The sequence below is a fragment of the Spermophilus citellus genome (assembly GCF_964194105.1).
Source record: "Spermophilus citellus genome assembly, chromosome: 3".
NCBI classification, from domain to species: domain Eukaryota; kingdom Metazoa; phylum Chordata; class Mammalia; order Rodentia; family Sciuridae; genus Spermophilus; species Spermophilus citellus.
In genome coordinates, this window is record NC_138184.1 from 133,814,410 (window position 1) to 133,828,604 (window position 14,195).

The 14,195-nt window shown below is 36.3% G+C and overlaps 1 protein-coding gene across 2 annotated transcripts in view; it reads left to right on the forward strand.

The window, feature by feature from the left end:
* Nucleotides 1–14,195, forward strand: part of VPS41 (VPS41 subunit of HOPS complex) — a 160,737-nt gene that overhangs the window by 10,669 nt on the left and 135,873 nt on the right. For both annotated transcript variants that reach the window (XM_081288528.1, XM_081288529.1), the window contains exon 2: nucleotides 1,322–1,360. In XM_081288528.1, coding sequence (XP_081144654.1) covers nucleotides 1,322–1,360 — 39 coding nt within the window. The remainder of the gene's footprint in view (nucleotides 1–1,321; nucleotides 1,361–14,195) is intronic.

The following is a 14,195-nucleotide window of genomic DNA, read 5'->3' on the forward strand; positions in this document are numbered from 1 at the left end:
TATCTGGGGAACAGTCAAGTGGCAGAAGAGTTGGATTTTTCATGTGTCGTGGTGGTGCTAAGAACAAAAAGTTATTGTGTAGGATTGTAGCTCTAAATTAATAAGAACTTTTAAAGATTTCGATTAAATTAAACAGGCTGCATTGGGATTTAGAGGAGATTCCAATATTCATCATGGTTAACAAGATACCAGAAATACAATTCTTAATTTTATTATCTCATAATAGTAACATTTGTCCTATTTTACAGATGGTTTTCAAGTGCAGGGACTGTATTTTCTGTAAAATTGTATTCCAGAGGTTGCCTGCCACCAACCAAGCTCTTGCTGATTTTTGATGTATGAAATAAAAATGTTTCTAAACATCAGATCTGTATTTATCCTGCTGTCAAGCTTGAATTGAGTAATATATGCGCCTGACTTTAAAATGTTCTTTTTTTCTTGAAAAAATATTAGTTAGATGTGAAATGACCTTGCCCTTTTTTTTGTTTTTTCTTTGTTTATTTCATGGATTGTTGTAAAATGCTTACATTCGGTGTCAGCATATTAGTTGTAACCTTTTATTGCTATTGATATCTATAAGTACGTTAAGTAAATCTTCATTTTGCTGACCTCTTTGAGGATGCATGGCATCAGCAGATTCTCTCTTTCAGTGGACAGGTGAGAGATTAGCAGGATCAAGTCAATTTTTCCCTCTTTGCTTTGTTTCCTTCAGAGCAGCAAGATTCATTGTCTAGCAAGGAGGAAACTGTGCTAAATGGCAGAACTTGTCTTAGAGTTAATGGTTTAAAGAGTGCATGTAAATTACACACTGTCTGCTAGGTACCACTGCAGGGGGATTCTTTTTTAAATACTGTTTTAGCATTTTGATTCAGCCAGGTTAATAGCATCATAATTAATAACACAAGAGGTTTTCAGTGTAAGTAATTGGCTTGTAGATAATTTGAGATGAAGGTTTACTCTTCCCTTCCAAGATCAGTGAGGCACTTTTGCTGGATGGATTTCCATTGTTAGCTAGGGAAAGTGTCTTCCAGGTCCTCTGGTGACAGATTCTAGGGTAATTAGTTTACCTGCTGACTGCTTGAGGGAGGTCAACGGAAGTGTGGACCACTAGAACCCTTAAGTAAACCATCTTTGGCCTGCCTAGGTGTGAAGTTGAGGGGGGCATAGGGGAGTAGGAGCATGTCGAGGGTCTGTTAAAGTGTGGTTGCAAATACCCTTCCAAAAAGAGATTAGAGATGGGGATATGAAGACTCCTTCCCCTGACGAATGCTTTTTATTCTTTTGTCATGTCTTCTGATCATTTCCCTCTCTATCTTTGTAGGAAACTGGGTCTCTTGAAGAATCTACTGATGAGTCTGAGGTAAGGTGATAATTCAAGGAGCCCTAGGATTTGTCACTACCATGTCCTACCCTTGTGCTTGTTCTGCTTTGCTCAGTGGGACATTTCCTGGTGCTGGGGGTAGGGGTGATGAGGGCTATACAGTAGAGACTGGGGGAGAAGCATGCCTGTTGTCTTCAAAAGTCTAAATGGATTAGCTTAAGAAATAGACAGGGAAAGGAATAAAAAGTTTTTCTTTCATTGCAAAGCGTGTGGACAAAGCACAGAAGCATGTGGACACTGGGAAAATTGATGTCAGGCTTTAAAAACTAATTTCAACACTGTGACGTCTTTTTAAAAAAATTATCCAGTATAGGTTTTGCAGTATTCTGTTTTTTTCTTCTTTTTTTACATGGTGCTGGGGATTTAACCCAGGGCCTTGTACATGCTAGGTAAGCATTCTCCACGGAGCTACAGTCCTTGCTCTAATATTTATTTTTTACCTATTCTTTTGATGACTATGAGGTACTTATTGGTGTAATTCCTGAATCATTGAAATTATAGTTTATTTCTTAAAATAAAAAAGGAAACTATGAAGGAGTTATGTTAAAGATTATATCTTGAGAATAAAGTCATTCTTTTTAAAAAGTGAGAGTTTTTAAAAAATCCTTCCTTTTCAAAAATATGCATAAGAAGTAAGTTTAAGCATAATACAAATTAATTAGTGTATCAATTTTATAGGTGGACTAATATATTATTTTTAAATATAGTATTTTTTTTCCTTTCAATATTTCATTTAGTTCAGGGAAATGAAAAAGCATCCGTGTTGACCTGCTGGAAATTCACACTGACGTGACTATAGCTGCAATTGTTTATTAAATTGGGATTTTTGTTGCATATTGTTTTTATATGAGTTTTGTTTGCATTTTCAGGGAAAATGTGGGCTTATGCTTAATTTCTAGAAAACGTTATATATATTATACCATTTTCTAGCTATAGTTCTTAACATTATGTAGGATTTCTGTTCCTGTGGGGCTGCAGATAAGGTATTTCTGAGTGTGCTTATAGATAGGGTATAGCATTATTAATTACTGAAAGTACTGAAAACTTTTAAGATTACCGTTTTTAGATTTGGAAATCTGTAACTAACAACTAACCTTGTGTTCTTAGAACCATTGGTATAGAATCATGTGGTATTTGGGATCTGTCCAGGAATTTGATTTCATAGGTGAGGAGAATGGTGGCAGGAACCCAAATCTAAATCTTGCCACATGTTCTACAGATATGAAATGAATCAACAAGAACAAATAAGAGTACATGTAAGTCAGGCCTCTAGTATAATTAGGAAATAGGGAGTGTTACGGATTTTAATACAAGTGGGGGAATAAACCCCAGGAAACCAGCAGAGCCAGCTCTGGAGTTGATGCTGGAGCTGAGAGTCAGGTGGAGATGGGGTAGAAGTGCAGAGTGCAGCTGAGCACTCAGTGGTGGCAGAATACAGATAAAAATCACCCTTAGTGGGCTGAGGATGTGGCTCAAGCGGTAACATGCTCGCCTGGCATGCATGGGGTGCTGGGTTCGATCCTCAGCACCACATAAAATAAAATAAAGATGTTGTGTCCACCGAAAACTGAAAAATAAAAATATTAAAAATTCTCTCTCTCTCTCTCTCTCTCTCTCTCTCTCTCTCTCTCTCTCTGAGTGGGAAAATGTCCCAAAACATTGGAGATCTGAGATGTGGTGTACGTGGAAATTTGAAGGAAAGGGCTTGAAAGTGCTTGGAACTAAGTGCGGGATGGTGCTAATTCTGGGAGAGATGGAGGAGGTGTTCTTTAGAGGCTTGGTAGTTAAGGAAAAGGACAAAGCAGAGAGAATTAAGGGTGACTACAGATAGAGTATCCTAAGATCAGAACTACCTACTCTACTCCCACAAAAAACGAAAGTTCCATTTATTTAAAAGAAACTCTTCATTGTATCTACGTAACTCAGAAAACTAGTAAACCACCCAGAATCCTCATCCCCTTCTCAGGAGCATCTGTTGTTGCTGTCTAGGAACACCCGAGACTTTGAAAATGAACTGAAATTGTAGGTAACATCCATATGAAGTTCTTATAGGAAGAAGGCAAAGTGAGAATACAGCTTTTTTATGTAGCATAAAGCAGTAATGTGTTCCCCTTTTATAAAAGTTGAGTCTCATTAAACAGGCATTTCAAAATATGATCATTGACCTTAAATCTGAAATTAAAAAACTCAGAATAGAAATGGACAAAAAAAAACTAGGAAGTTAAGAAATGAGAGTTGACCCAACTGTGGAAAGAAATGAAACCAAGTTCAGACTTTATACATTTAGTAAGTCTGTTTGTGGCTGAACTGTGGGAGAAATTATCTTAGGTTTCTTTACTTAGTTTAAACCACTTTCCACTTCCAGAGGTGATATTTTTAAGATACCAGTTAATCTGCCAAAGAATCCTTCTCTATTCCTCTCTCTCTCTCTCTCCTTTCCAACATGTTTTATAACTTTTAGGTCAGGCATTTCCTCTATATACTTCTTTATTATTCAAGTACTTGGATAATTTTCAGTTCTGAGAGCAGTAATGTGTAGTGTTTTCAACCATGTGTTTTAACAATTTGTTTATCATTTTATGAACTGATGCATTTTATCTAAACTGGGCTTTTATATTAGGAAGACCATTGTTTTAGATTTATCTAAAGTTCTCATTTTAATGTATGTCTGAGAAGTATTTTCTGTCCCAAATTGTCCATATGTTTTTCACTAATCTTGAAAACTCCAACCAACTGAAATGAAATTGCTAAGAGTAGTGTAATTAATGTAATGAAAATGTGTATATGTCTGCATATAAAAATTTAAGAATTTTAACTTGCACTTTGCAGTTAAAGGAGAAATTCAGAACTGTATTATAAACATGATAGCTAAGCATGTCACTTAAGAGACTCCATAGTTAAGGGTCCTACATTTATCTTAATACTTTAATTAATTGTGGCAAATTTTGTAGGATAACTAAACAAGTCCTCCTATCTAGGCTTTTTTGAATATTAGATGGTGTACTGTTTCTTCCATCTTGATATGAGCCAATTTCTTAGATAGTGTTTTGTTTTTGAACAGCATAACAAAGAAGCATATTATCTTTAAAAGGATTTCTTTTCCATTTTGAAGCACTAAGATCTTTTTAATACTTAGGGATGATTGCTGTTAGTGGGACAAGGCAAGAGCAGAGAGGAGTGGATGGATATTCAGGAATGGTTTTAGTTGGAATATTTAAGAGTGAATATGCTGGGAACCTTGGAAGATGAGTCAGGGCAGGAGTCTTCAGGAAGGAGGAAAAGTATTTGCAGAGACAGTGTTGTGCCATTGTATGTATATTTGCCAACCATGAGGCACTCAGTGTGCCGGGAATGTAGGAGGAAGATGGAAATGAGACTGGTAGAATATATGAAGGTAAGATTTGAAAGCTCCTAATGGATCAAATCTGGCAGTGTGGACTTGATTCTATGGATATCAGGGAGCTATCCAAAGGCTTGATTTTTGGGGAGAGATGAAGGCTGGTAACAGGTGACCTAGAAGGAGAGACCATGGCAGGAAGACCATTTGGGTGGTTCTCATGGAAGTCCCGGTAAGAGGTAGGAGTGTGCAGGGCCTGGGCAAAAAGGTAGCAGAAGACAAAGAGGAGCTGCCTTCAAGGAGCTTCTTCTCAAGTTCAGTCAATAGGAAATTTAGGATGGTGTGTGAAAGGTGAGCTAGATCGAAGAGTCAAGAAGATTCCAAATATCCAGCTCAGCTGTGTTGTAGGGAACTGAATCTAATATTAGGCAGTTAAAGGAAAAATATATTCTCAGCCCAAATTTTAAACTTAAAGACTGATTTCTCAACATGTTAAAAGTGGTACTTTTTAATCCATTGGTATCTTTTTTTTTATAATGGTTTTGCTCATGCTGGAACAAATTAGAAGCTCTCATATTAAATATATTTTCAAACAAAAGGAAGTGAGCAAACTAATTTATGGAATTTTATTTTACTTTAAAAGCCTATAAGTCACTGCTTGTAGAGGCACTTTTTGAGCCCTATTTGGGGAAGAGATGATGTAGTGGAAGGGGTAATATGTTGGGAGTCTTTTCTGATAATGATGATCATTACAAAAATGATCATGTATTTAGTGTAGAAAACAGTGCTTGGCCCTTTGGTAGATTCTAGGTGTATCAATCAGCCCTGTGAGTTGGCCTTGATGATTGCTTTTGTATTACAGATTGCTGTGGTTTGAATGTGCTCCCCAAAGTTCATGTGTTAGAAACTTAATCCCCTGTGCACAGTGTTGATAGGTAAGACCTTTAAGCGGTCGTTAACGTTGTAAGGGCTCTGCCCTCTTGAATGGATATATCATTGCAGAGAGAGGATGTGCGGTAAAATTTTGTTTAAATCCTCTCTTGCTGTCTCTTGTTTGGGTGCTTGCCATGTGATGCCTTCTGTCATGTTATGGTGCATCAAGAAGGCCCACAGTAACATATATACCTAAATAAAATAAATTAAAAAAAAAAGAAGGCCCACAGCAGATGCAGCCCCTCTATCTTCGACTTCCCAGCCTCCAGAGCTGGGAGCCAAATAAACTTTGTGTACAAATTACCAAGTCTGGTATTCTGTTAATAGCAGCACAAAACAGACCAAGACACAGATGAAGAAACAGACTCAGAGTGTTAACTTGCTGAAAGTCCCTGGCTGGTAAGTGGATTCGAATCTAGCAGTCTTAATCGAAAGCCCGGGCTCCTAACCTCTAGTTATAGTAGGCTTACTGACTTCACTGTGATTCTATAATTTTATTCCAGACTATCTGTGTACCTTCATAGACATGGACAGGATTAAAACCCTGGAACTCCTGTCTGTATAAAGTGAAGTATTGTGGAGCATTTACTGTGTGCCACGTGTTGTACTGGGTGCTTTACATAAATTGTCTTATTTAATATGAACCAAGATGCCATCAGATAGTATATTTGACAGGAGAAGCTCGTTATGCTAAAGTAATCATCAGTTCCAAAATTGTCGTGACTTAACAGATTTATTTCTGAGTAGAATCAGTAGTACGAAGAGCTAACATTGAGGCACCAATAATATGGAAATGTCATTGTTGCCTGAAGGATCTTTTCTGTTTATGGAACATAGTGACCTGTATGATACATCAGTCATAGAGTCTGAAACTAAAGCATCGCTGCTTCATGGATATATGTATTTTAAAAAATCCTGATTACTTTGAATGACTTCTTGGTACATTATATATTTTAGAAGTATGTCCCATCTTAGAAGAATTTAGTGTGTTGTACAAACAACTTTGTTGTAGAAGCATCAGATTGTTAGCCTAACCTTTCAAGATTATGCTTGACCAGCAAAGGGAAGGATGAAAAGGGGAAACAATATTAGGCTAAAGAGAGGAAGGCAAGGAGAGAGAAGAGTACCAGATGGACACTGAAGTGTTTGAGATCCACATTGTACCAGGTAAGGATTCCAGGGACCTTTTATGATTCTTGAATGCAACTGGATGGCTAAACTAAGGCTTATAATGTCTACGATCGGTTCCATTGAAGCAAAAATTCACGTACATATGTTGCATTACCCAGCCCCTGGGCAAAGGCTTGTAATAACAAAACAGTTAATTAGTACCACTCTATCTTTATAATTTTTGTTATCCTTATTAATAAACATGCCTCCTTAACAGATTTCTATTTAGATCTGGTTTAGTCCTTCCAAATACCACAGTTTGGAGGCCATGAATATGTTCAGTATATAAATTTTACTAAAACCAAATGGACTGACAGCTGAAGCTATTAAAATAAACCCAGGTGCTATTTCTGTTGAATGAAAAATTAAATTTAAAATAAAATGCAGCTTCTAGGTACATCAGCCACTAGGAGAATCCTTTATCAGTTTTGTTAAAATGAAAATCAGTCATTGTGAGAAATCAGGAGAGAGCTTTTTTAATCAGAAAGTGCATCACACAAAAATAATTTATTTATCTCACCTGGTGGGTAGAACATTATGAATCATTTATTGAAACTTAAATTGATTCTTTACATGTATTAATTTTAATAAACAAATTTATAGCAACTAAAATGGTAATGTACCCTATTATGAGATCGATTGCTGAGAAAAATGGAGCATGGGGTTATAATGTTATAGCCTTCCAGATAGCTCTCAGATTAAAAACTTGCTCTTTTATTTAATGAGCTATTAATATTAACAGGTTCTGCTGCTTATTGCATCATTCAGGCATGGATAAACATTCCCTTTGAAGCATATATTATAAAAATTATCCATTTGGAAACTTAGTAGAAACTTTCTGGTTGTAAAATTTTTTGAATCTGTATTTCTGTCATTTGTTAGAGATTGAAAGGTGAATGTTTCCCTCTGTGATAGACCTTTGAACAAAATTCATAATTTCACTGCCTGGGAGAAAAATTATTTTAGACAATATAAGATTGATCCTTTGATTTATTCAACAAATATTCTTAATACTAGGATACTATGGTACATTAGTATTTGATAAGGAAAGTAGACAGTAAGCAAAAATATTTTACAGATAGATGAGGTGGTAATACATATTGTAGACTAAAAGAAATAACATTGATTAAGTGGTATATGGAGTAGGTTGAGAAGTTACAGTTTTTTCTTCAGTGGTTAGGGCTTCTCTGATAAGATACAGTTGTGTCCTTATTTTGAAGGTGGTGAAGCTGGAACTTTGAGAGGTCTTTTTTTCAAACAGGTCTGATTCAGATTGAGAATTGTTTGACTACAGACTGTGTCCTCAAAAGAATCATGCTTTAATTAGGAACCAGCAAATGAGAACTGTCTTTTACCTTTAGATTTGGCTTTGGGCATCTAACACAATAACCTACCAATTTTAGCCCCCCTAATCCTCATGTCATTAGTAACAGGTATAATTATGAATTTCCAATGATATTTGTGTCTTACCTTTGGAACCTGTGAATATGGCATGTTCCAAGGCAGGGAGGAAGTAAGGTTGCTGTCAGGTAACTCTTAAGATAGATTGTCCTGCATTATCTGGGCAAGATAATCCTCAGGGTAACAGCGAGGATCTTTACAGATGATAGAGGGAGACAGGAGAACAGTTCATATGATGTGGGAAGGATCTGGCCTGCCTTTGTTGGCTTTGAAGGTGGAGGGAGGACCCATAGCCAAGGTCAAGGTGGGCAGGTGGCCTTCCAGAACCTGGAAAAGGTAAGAAATGGTTTCTCTTCTAAAGCTTCTGGAGGAGTTTTACATAGCAGACATCCTGATGTTAGCCCCAGGCAGTCTTGTTAGACCAGCAACTACAGAATTGTAAGATAACAAATTTGTGTTTTTTCAAGCCACTAAGTTTGTGGTCAGTAATAGGAATCCAATGCAGTAAGTAATTTGATTGGCTCACCTTGTCCTCTTAGCAATTTCATTTGGCTTTATTTCTCAGAATTTGGGAAGTCAAATATATCAAAGCAAAGGAAAATAAGAGAAAATGATTGTAATGAAACTGGTAACCTTGTGGGGGAGCTATATTTATAAAAACATACATGTCTTTTCTGATGACTATTTATTGATGTTGTTTAAATGATGATCTCACTGACAATTAGTGCCTGATTCTGCACTGTAGATGTTTTAAGCCATTCTCTGCAGGTTCAAGAAATCCTGTGACACATCTAAATAGCATGTAGGACTCTTTTCTTCCATGAGCTGTTTGGTTTTTAGTGCAAGTGGCTTTAAAGACAGATAGTCCCAGACATCTGTGTCATCTCATTTCTTGCATTAAAATATGACTGTTTTCTTCAAAGACCTCAGTGGATTAAATAAATCTCTCAGAATAGTATCACAGAAAGACAGGAGTGAGGAAACTTCTGATAGAGCTTAAGGTTTTAGTCTGTGGTCATTTTTTCCTTCACCAGGGATTGGGCAGTTTTGAGGCATTTTGTCTAAGACTATTTTTAGTCTTTGCAAGGGTCCAGGATAGGCTCCAGGCTTAGTAAATAGACTAGTGTAATAGTCTCTTTCCCCTTGTTTATAACAAGGTTCACACTTAGATATGTTTGAAAACTTTATTTACTTATTGGTGCTAGGGATGGAAACCGGGGTTTTGTACATTCTAGGCAAGTACTTTATCTCTGAGCTACACTTGAGCTGAAAACATTCTTTTTAATGATGCAATAAAATCAAAGGCAACATGTCTTCATTTTTTGTAAGAAGTTTAAAACAAAGAGGTAATTATATTAGATGTGTTACTGTTTGTTCAATTTTGTGTTCTTGTAGTGTGATAGGAAATCAGTTTAGAAGGAAGGATATGAGTTCTGCAGTTTAAACTTTGGTCTACAACACATATAATAGTAATATTTTGGGGAACTGACATTCAGTGAATATTACCAGACACTGTGCTTTGTGCTTTGTGAACATTTGTTACATTTAATTCTTATAGCAATTCCCAGAAATACATATTATTTTTCCTTTTCATAAAAAGTGAGGTAACTCAGGCTTTAAGTAACTAGCTTAGTATATATAGGCTGCATGTGGTACAAATTGCATGTGGCATAGGAAAACATTATTTGAGTTAATTTTATGACTGGTACTTAGTTATTCACTTCATTTAATTTTTTACTATCTTAGTAGGCATTTGAATAATTTTTGCTTCCTTCTTTGCCTATCTCTGCTTTTCACTCTTCTTCCCTTCCTCTTTCTTTTTTAAAAAATGACATTAGTGAACTTTATCAAAATATTTGTTGTTCCTTACTTCTTATCTCTATTACAACATCTTCTGATTTTTTTCCTATTATTTTGAACGCTTTCTTGAAAAATGTGTTTCAGCATAGGAATCTGGGCAATGACTCTTCTTGAGCTCTGGTGAAGTGCCCTTTGCGGTACTCCATGGGGCAGTAGCCCTAGGAAGAAGTCAGAATAGAAGCTGGAGGAGTGAATGTAGCTGGTCATTCTCACCTCTTGTGAGAGCTGGGTGCTGCTGCCCATTGTGCTAGTGAATGAAGCAGCAGAACCTCCCTGAGAAACTTGTGGAAAGGTAAGCACAGCATCTAGCCAGCTGACCTTGCACCTGGCCCCCGCTGCCGCCTTTTCCCTGGATGCAGGCTCCCTGTTCCTTTTTCTGGGTGGTTTCATTTACCTTCAGAGTTTCTCACTTCGGGGTATGGAGTTTGAAATCTCTTTGCTCTCATTTTTATGCTGTCTTCAGGGCTGATTTGGGGGGAGGAAGCTCGCAGCTCAGGGTAGCTGTCTTGGCAGAACTGTGTTTTGTTCTTTCATTACTCATATCATCTTCGAATAAGACCATACAACAGTGATCTATTTATTATCTTTTCTGTTTTCTTGTCTTTTGACGTGGCTAAAATTTCTAAATTGGTTTTGAAAGAAGTGAAAGTGATAGTTGGCACCTCTGGGTTGTTTTCTGTGGATGATGGGAATGCTTCTCTTACTTCATTAAGTATCATATCTTGTTGGCTTTTGATTTCAAATTGCATTCCCAGCTCTTAATTCTAGGCTCTTTGAGAAGGAAACCTTTTTTTTTTAAACTTATTAAAAGCTTTTTTTTTTTTTTCAGAAGCAAGTGTTTCTGAAAGTGTTTATAAATGTTGCCCGAGTCTCTATCACATTGCCTTATGATTTTTGTTTTTTGAACTATCAAATTATAATGTCAGATAATTTAATATCTAGTGTTTTCATTTCTACAATACTTGATCTTAAATGTTTCCTATTAATATAGGTTCAGTTTGATTTTTGTGAGAGTCTATGTAAAGCATTTACATTTAAATTTTTACATGAGATGATTGAACCGTAAGTGTTTAGGAAATGTGTGCTTCTTTCCTTTGGTGTACTCCAAGAGTTGTGATATTAGGGTTATACCAAATTTTCCAAAATGAATTGAGAAGTTTTTATATGACCCTGTTATGGGACAGTTTAAGTAACTTGTGTTCTTTGAAGGTTTTTAATAGAACTGGTATCTAACACAGTCTGGGCAGGTTCCTTGCTGTAGGAGACAGGTAGTACTCTGATGACTTTCATTTTTCTCAGTTTATTCTGTGATTATCTTACTTGATTTGTCTTTGAAAAAGTACTGTTAGTCAACTTTCTATTACTGTGACAAAATACTCGAGATAATCAGTTTGTAAGCAGAACATTTTATTTTGGCTCATGATTTCACAGGTTTCAGCCCATGATTGCTCAACTCTGTTTCTTTTGTGCCTGTGGTGGCATAGTATATCATAGTGGGAACATGTGGCAGAGGGAGCTTGTTCATCTCATGGCAGCTGGAAGCATAAAGAGGGGGATGAGAAGGGGCCAGGGTGACAATATCCCCTTTAAAGGTACACTCCCAGTGATCTAACTTCCTTCTGTTAGTCCTCTCTCTAAAAGGTTACACAAACTCCTAAAGCACCACAGATTGGCAACCAAGCCACATGGCCTTTGGGGAACATTCAGGATCAAAATTATAGCAAGTACTAATGCTTGGAGACTTACTAATGTTTCTGTTATCTGGTTTATTAATTTACTTTTGCTTTTACCTTTATTATGTCTGCAGTGCCCACCTTACTGCCATCAGAGTTCCATTAATTTTGAAGCTCTTAAGGTTGGAAACCTAGGCCATAGATAATGCAGTGTCCAGTTGGTGTAGGGTTTAGAGTCTCTAATTGATGAAGAAAGTTGTAGAAAAGTGGTATGGAGATAAAGGGGGCAGAGGCTGCAGGCATAGTTCCTACTTCCTGGAGAATAGGCCTTAAGGGGTAGAATGGGTGTCTTCTGGTAGAATTGAGCAGGCTCTAAGTGTAGACACAGAGGGTTGGTAGGTTGGCTAGAAAGCAGCTGTCTTTTGTTCATGTAGTTTGTTTTCTTAAAACAAATCAGAGTGTGCAATGAATTCACATTCAACAAATGCATCACTTTCTCCTTGATTTGTTTGGCAGTGGTTTAATTTTTATTGCTATTGTAAGTTTTTGCCTATTTCTGTTTCTTCATGAAAAGTACTGAGAAATTCTAGAAGACTTTGGTGGGAGGGTCTAACAAGGTACTTCTTTGCACTTGGTATATGGAATGTGTAGTCAGACTTGCTTGAGAAGTATTTAAATCTCCTCTAAATAATTTCAAGAACTCTAATATTTTTCTTTTTCATATAACATTTTACAGATTAGAAATAAATATATTTTTTTCCTGAAGTTTGAGTTTGCAGGACTTCTATTTGCTTCTTCCACTGGAAGATGCTAGAGTTTCATTTTTGTAAATTTATCTATAGTTCCAATTTACACTACCCTTAGAATAGCCACCTGCTTCTGTTTGGTTGCCTCCACCTTCTCACCCCTCTTCTTGCAGTTCCTTTGGTTGACAGTCTCTGATTTGGAGTGTGGAAATCTAAATGAGAATGTCTTAGAAAAGCTGCTTACTAAAACACTGTGCTGTTACAACAGACGTTTGTTTTCACTGGTCTTTATTAGGTACCCACAGTTTTGTTAGGTGAAGTTCAGAACAATGAAAAGGCATAAACCCTGCTTCTAAGGATCTTGTGATCACCAAGGGATATTGGGAAGAAAGGAAAAGTGGGTTATGTTGGCTTTAGTGGCGGAAATTGTCCACCTGAATGGCATATCTTGAAGATTTGTGAGGTTATTCCATATGGCTGGAAGGAAATGAAAAGCTTATTTGCTTTTCTGATTTTTTTCCCCTCCTCTATATATTCTTATCGCTTTCCCAATATAAAATAAATGATGAGAGTTGATCTTGTTTATGGTATGTGGCTTAGGGCATGGGAATCTTCACCTTATTTTTTTCCTCCTTGAATTGAACATGAAATTCTGATACTACAGGGCAAAGGAGAGACCAGGGTTTATGAAGACTGCATATCTTGTGAATCTTAAGTAGAGCTCTTCAATTATTACAGGCTCAACTTTTTCTCACTTTTCGGGTCCAAGTGTTATGGTAAGGAAAGCAGCTCTGAGAGATAAGAATCATAGTTCACCCGATAAAAAGTTTTGAAGAAGATGTTGAAAAATACCTTCGAAAGTAGCATTTTTTTTAAATAACACATATGATGTATTTGTTTTAGAAAATTTAGGAAATATTGGCTATAGTTCAGAATAGTGAATTTTTATTTGTTGTTATCCTCTCTGTCTCCTTTAATGGTCCCTGTGATGTGTGTCCTATTATTATCATCCCTGTTCTACAGGTAAAGAACCTGAAGCATAGAGAGGTTACTGTTTTGGTGTTTATTATTCTAATTTCCTGCATGTATACACATAGATTTCTTTAGTAGAATTTGGATTATGCAAAACAGGTTTGTGACCTATTTTTCACCTAACAAGACATTATGAAACTCTTCCCTTTGCTATTAAATTATCCTTGGAAATAAGTTTTAATGTCTGTGTAATATTTTATTTTGTGAAGTTAATTTAACTCAAAGTTTCTAATTTTGGCACTATTGGCCTTTGGGCTGGATAATTTTGTATTCTGGGTCTTGTGTGTCATAGGTTGTTTAGCTTCATAATTGACCTCCATTCGTTGCACCTTTTCTCCACCCCCCCCACCCAGTTGTGACAACAAAAATAACTCTGGATGTTGTCAAATAAGCAATGTAAATGTTCTGGGGGACAGAATCACCTCCAGTTGAGAACCATTTAGACATATGTATTTTTCACTTTAAAAAGTAATATGTAGATATAAGTAAACTCATGGTGAATTTTCTATTGGAAAAAGTAGACTCGTGCCATTCAGATTACATTTATCAGCTAATTTATCTACTTTCTTAATAATATGTTTTTCCATAATAGCAATATTGTTTGAAAGTTGAAAGTTTAACAACATAATTTACATTCATATAAGAATGTAATTGCTTATCTG